At 39.5% G+C, this 5,055-nt stretch overlaps 1 protein-coding gene across 1 annotated transcript; it reads left to right on the forward strand.

The window, feature by feature from the left end:
• Nucleotides 1-3,735: 3,735 nt before the first annotated feature.
• LOC141673308 (secreted RxLR effector protein 161-like) lies at nucleotides 3,736-4,386 on the forward strand. Its single transcript, XM_074480043.1, has one exon. It carries the CDS (start codon nucleotides 3,736-3,738, stop codon nucleotides 4,384-4,386), a length of 651 nt encoding a protein of 216 aa, XP_074336144.1.
• Nucleotides 4,387-5,055: the final 669 nt, after the last annotated feature.

Raw genomic sequence — 5,055 nt, forward strand, 5'->3', positions numbered from 1 at the left:
GCAAGAAGAAATTGATTCGATAGAACGGAACAAAACATGGGAGTTGGTTGAATTGCCAACAGGACATAAGACAGTGGGACTTAAATGGGTTTTCAAGTTGAAAAGGGACACAGAAGGGAATGTCATTAAGCATAAAGCTAGGCTCGTTGCGAAAGGGTACGTGCAGAAACAAGGAATTGATTATGAGGAGGTATTTGCGCCGGTGACACGACTTGAAACTGTGAGGTTATTACTTGCTTTGGCAGCCAAAAACGGGTGGCAAGTCCATCATCTAGATGTGAAATCTGCTTTTCTCAATGGGGAATTGCAAGAAACAGTTTATGTCGAGCAACCAGAAGGGTTTGTAAAAGAAACTGGGAAACATTTGGTGTACAAGCTAAGGAAGGCGCTTTATGGACTCAAGCAGGCGCCCCGCGCTTGGTATGCACGGCTGAATAAATATTTGGAGAGTTTGGGTTTTGAAAAATGCCCACACGAGCATGCCGTTTATACTAAACGTGAAGGGGATGAAGCTTTGGTGATTGGAGTCTATGTCGATGATTTGTTAATCACTGGTATGAACGCTACAATTATAGAAAAATTCAAGGTTCAAATGAGTCAAGAATTTGACATGAGCAATCTGGGTTTGTTATCACACTATCTTGGCATTGAAGTCAGTCAAAATGGAGAGTACATTGAACTTAGGCAATCTGCCTACGCTAAGACGCTACTCGAAAGAGCAGGTATGATTGATTGTAATGCAGCCAGGTACCCGATGGAAACAAAATTGACGTTGCACAAGGACAGCAAAGGGAAACCAGTGAATGCAACACAGTTTAAGAGCTTAGTCGGGGGTTTAAGGTATTTAGTACACACACGCCCTGACATAGCATATGCTGTTGGGGTTGTGAGTCGATACATGGAGCGTCCAACTGCTCTACATCATAATGCTGTTAAACGGATATTACGTTATGTTAAAGGCACTGTGGGGTATGGTCTGGTATACACAAAGAGGGCTGGAAATAACCTGTTATCAGGATACTCGGATAGTGATTTAGCTGGGAATATAGAAGACCGGAGGAGTACCAGTGGCATGGCATTTTATCTTGATGAGAACCTTATAACTTGGGTGTCACAAAAGCAGCGTTGTGTGGCTTTGTCATCGTGTGAAGCTGAGTTTATGGCAGCAACAGCTGCAGCTTGCCAGGCAGTTTGGTTGAGGAACTTGCTTGGGAAAATTACAGACTTAAAACTAGGTGTAGTCACAATTTATGTGGACAACAGAAGTGCTATTGATTTAGCAAGAAATCCGGTATTTCATGGACGTAGCAAGCATATCGACATACGCTATCATTTCATTCGAGAGTGTGTAGAACGGGGTGATATCGAGGTTAAACATTTGAAGACTGAGGAGCAAAGAACAGACATTCTTATAAAGCCAATGTCCACGGTTAAATTTGAAAGAATGCGAACGTTGCTTGGCCTGAAGGATCTGCAGTAACCAGCTTAGATTACGGGGGAGTGTTGAAACTATATTTAATCTAAGCTAGTATTTTTGTTTATTAGGAAAATAAATAGCTGGCTAACATGTTTGTTGCGGGCTGAACTAGTCTCTGTTTAGTTGGAGAGTTTGTAGGAGAGTCCTTTCTTATCTGGAGTAGTAGAGCATTATTAGGAAGTGGTAGTTTATCAGTTTTCTCTTTATCATCTGTAACTTTGAGTCTATCAGTTCAGTTGCAAATACAGTGAGTTTATTTTTGCCTGCACGATCTCTAATTTCATTCACATATATCTATACATATAAGTGTCTGGTTTACATTTGGATCCTACACGTTTTATATCTTAGAAGATGTTTCCTTGATCCAACACAGGTCATAAGCTTTAATTACAACAGTATTTTATCTTTTATCTTAAAAAATGTATTTGTTGTATTTCCAGTCATCCGGAAGAGTGGGATCAATCTTATATTATCTTTGTTTTAGCACTGATTGAATTCATCTCCATGCAGGTTCGCGGAACAGATTATAAGACCGTAGATGGCACTTGCATATGAAGGTTCAAGATAACCTGAGCTTGGTCCTGCAGAAATTACTTGAAGCAAACCACGGGTTAAACATTGACATTGCTCAGATTTGTGGGACAATTTCAGGTGACACAGGAGGAGCTGATGGTACTCCTCTTATCGGTGGTCGTAGCACTTGGACCATTTGTTATCTCTCTTCTACATTATTTTCAAAGACTTGTATGCTTTTGCGTTATCTTGCATGTTTAGTTCTTAGCAAGAGTACTTGTATTTCTTAAGTTATATTTTGGTGTGATGGATTTTAATTACTGGTTGGACAGAATGTAATGGTTGGATGTGTAGTTAAGACTAGTTGGATGAATTGAATTGGTTTTGAATGTTGTTAAATTTATGGGAAATCAAGTATTTGAAAAGTATATTTCAATTTTTTACAGTTCAGGTGTTGCCATAGATGATAAAGGGCCCCACATATGGCCCACAAATATTGTACTGGTAGCCCAAACCCTACTGTAACACTTTTCAAGACCTATTGGAACCACATTGGTGTTGCAGTAGCACGTTCCTGTAACGGATAAATAAGGGTTGTAATAGGGTGCCACCGGGGTTGCAAAAAACTCTATGGCAATGCCTAAAATTGTAACCCCGGAAAAGAGTCGCCACAGCCTTTTTTTGGCCTTTAACAACGCTTTTTTGGCCTTTAGTAACGGTTTCTTGGGGTTGCGGAATCCAATCTAAGGCGTAGTAAAAGCATAAATGATATGACAGAGGTGGTGTTCCCACTTAATCCAGAGTCAGTTGCAGAGGTTGAAGAAAATACAGCATATAACAGGGAAGAGCATGATGTTGGTACGCCATTGTCTCAAATACCAGTGTGAAGTTTGAATCCAGATTCAGTTGAAGAAAATATAGCACACAACATGGAAAAGCATGATGTTGGTACGCCATTGTCTCAATCACCAGTGTCAAGATTGAATCAGAATTCTTACAACGATAGCACTGAGCCAAAGAAAACCCATCTGGTCAGTGATATTTACGATGATACTGACGAAGTGGTAATGGATGAAGAGGTGTATCTTATGGGAAATAAAGAAACTGCAAATTTCAGAGAAGCATCTAAAGAGAGAAACTGCAAAAAGGCCATGGAGGCAGAAATTGATTCGATAGAGAGAAATGGCACCTGGAAGCTCACGGAATTACCAGAAAATCAAAAAGTAATTGGGCTCAAGTGGATTTACAAAATAAAGAAGGATGCAGCTGGGAATGTAGTTAAACATAAGGCACACCTTGTCACGAAAGGCTATGTTCAGGAGCAGGATATTGATTACGAAGAAGCTTTTGCACCAGTTACGCATCTGGAAACAGTACGGATGTTATTGGCTCTAGCAGCAAGGAATTCGTGGCAAGTTTATCATTTAGATGTTAAGATAGCCTTCTTGAGTGGAGAGATTACAGAAGATGTTTATGTTGTCCAACCGAAGGGAATTGAAAAGAAGGGAAAAGAATATTTGGTTTACAAGTTATTCAAAGCCTTATATGGGTTGGGCCAAGCTTCTCGAGCCTGGTACGCTAAGCTTAATCAAAGTCTTGGAAGGCTCGGATTTGAACGATGTCCTTATGAGAATTATGTCTACATCAGGGGAAAGGGAAGTGAATGTTTGATCGTAGACGTGTATGTAGACGATACTCTAATCACAGGAGAAAATATGTAGAAGATAGAGGAGTTCAAGCAAGAAATGGGGAAGAAATTTGAGATGACAGACCTTGGGAGACTCAGCTACTATCTGTGGATTGAAGTGAATCAACAAGGTAGCTATATAGAGCTGAAACAATCTGGGTATGTAACTAAACTTCTAGAAAAGTCAGGCATGATTGAATGCAATCCTACGTTATACCCTATAGACCCTAAGGAGGAGATTACCAGAGATGAAAGTGGGCGAACAGTAGATGCAACGAAGTATAGAAGTATTGTTGGTGGTCTTTATTACTTGGTAAACACAAGGCCAGATATAGGCTTCTCTGTGGGGATAGTAAGCCGGTATATGGAACGTCCTACGATTCTTCACATGAATGCAGTTAAAAGGATTTTGCGTTACGTTAAAAGAACAGTGCAGTATGGGTTAATTTATGCTCGAAACAGCGGAAACAATGTGGCCACAGGTTTCTCAGACAACGACCTGGGAGGAATGAGCAATGACAGAAGAAGTACTAGTGGATTTGTTTACTACTTAAATGACAGCTTGATTTCATGGGTTTCGCAGAAACAACGGGTGGTAGCTTTATCGTCATGTGAAGCTGAATTTATGGCTGCTACAGCCGCCGCTTGTCAAGGAATTTCGGTGCGAAATGTTATGGGAAAATCACAGGAGAACCCATTGGTCCGATAACATTGTTCATTGATAATAAATCGGCAATTGATCTAGCTAAAAATCATGTATTTCATGGAAGAAGCAAACACATTAATATTCGATTTCATTTCATCCGAGAATGTGTGGAACGCGGGGAAATCATAGTTAAGCACATTAGTGGGGATAAGCAGCGTGTAGATGGTTTGACTAAAGCATTGGCAACTATCAAGTTTGAAAAGATGTGCAATTTGTTGGGAGTTAAAGAGCTAGCAAAGTAAGTTTGAGATTAAGGGGGAGAATGTTGGGTATAATCTCAAACATAAAATAATAACGTTGGTTTAGTATTGTCTGCAATGTTTGTATGCATGACTCGGTCTTATTTCTAAAGTGTTTATATGAGTTTCCATAATAAGTTAGTGGTCGAATGTGTTTAGGATTCTGTTATATCGTGGTGCCTAGTTTCTAGCAACTAGCAGTTTAGTTATTTTACATTTCCTTATTTAAGCTGTACTCTTTGTTGAAGTTTATAATACCAGTTTTTCATATCCAACAGTCATAGACCAAAAGTTTCAGAGGAATTGAACGCTCACCTTCATGATATTCTATATATTAGTACATCCATGTTTAAAAATTAGAGTGTTCACCATAACAATAATCATAAGCCATGTTCCATTTCTAATAGTATAACTGTAAGCACAACTATCTGCA

This window comes from Apium graveolens, chromosome 7 (genome assembly GCF_009905375.1).
Source record: "Apium graveolens cultivar Ventura chromosome 7, ASM990537v1, whole genome shotgun sequence".
Taxonomy (NCBI): Eukaryota; Viridiplantae; Streptophyta; class Magnoliopsida; order Apiales; family Apiaceae; genus Apium; species Apium graveolens.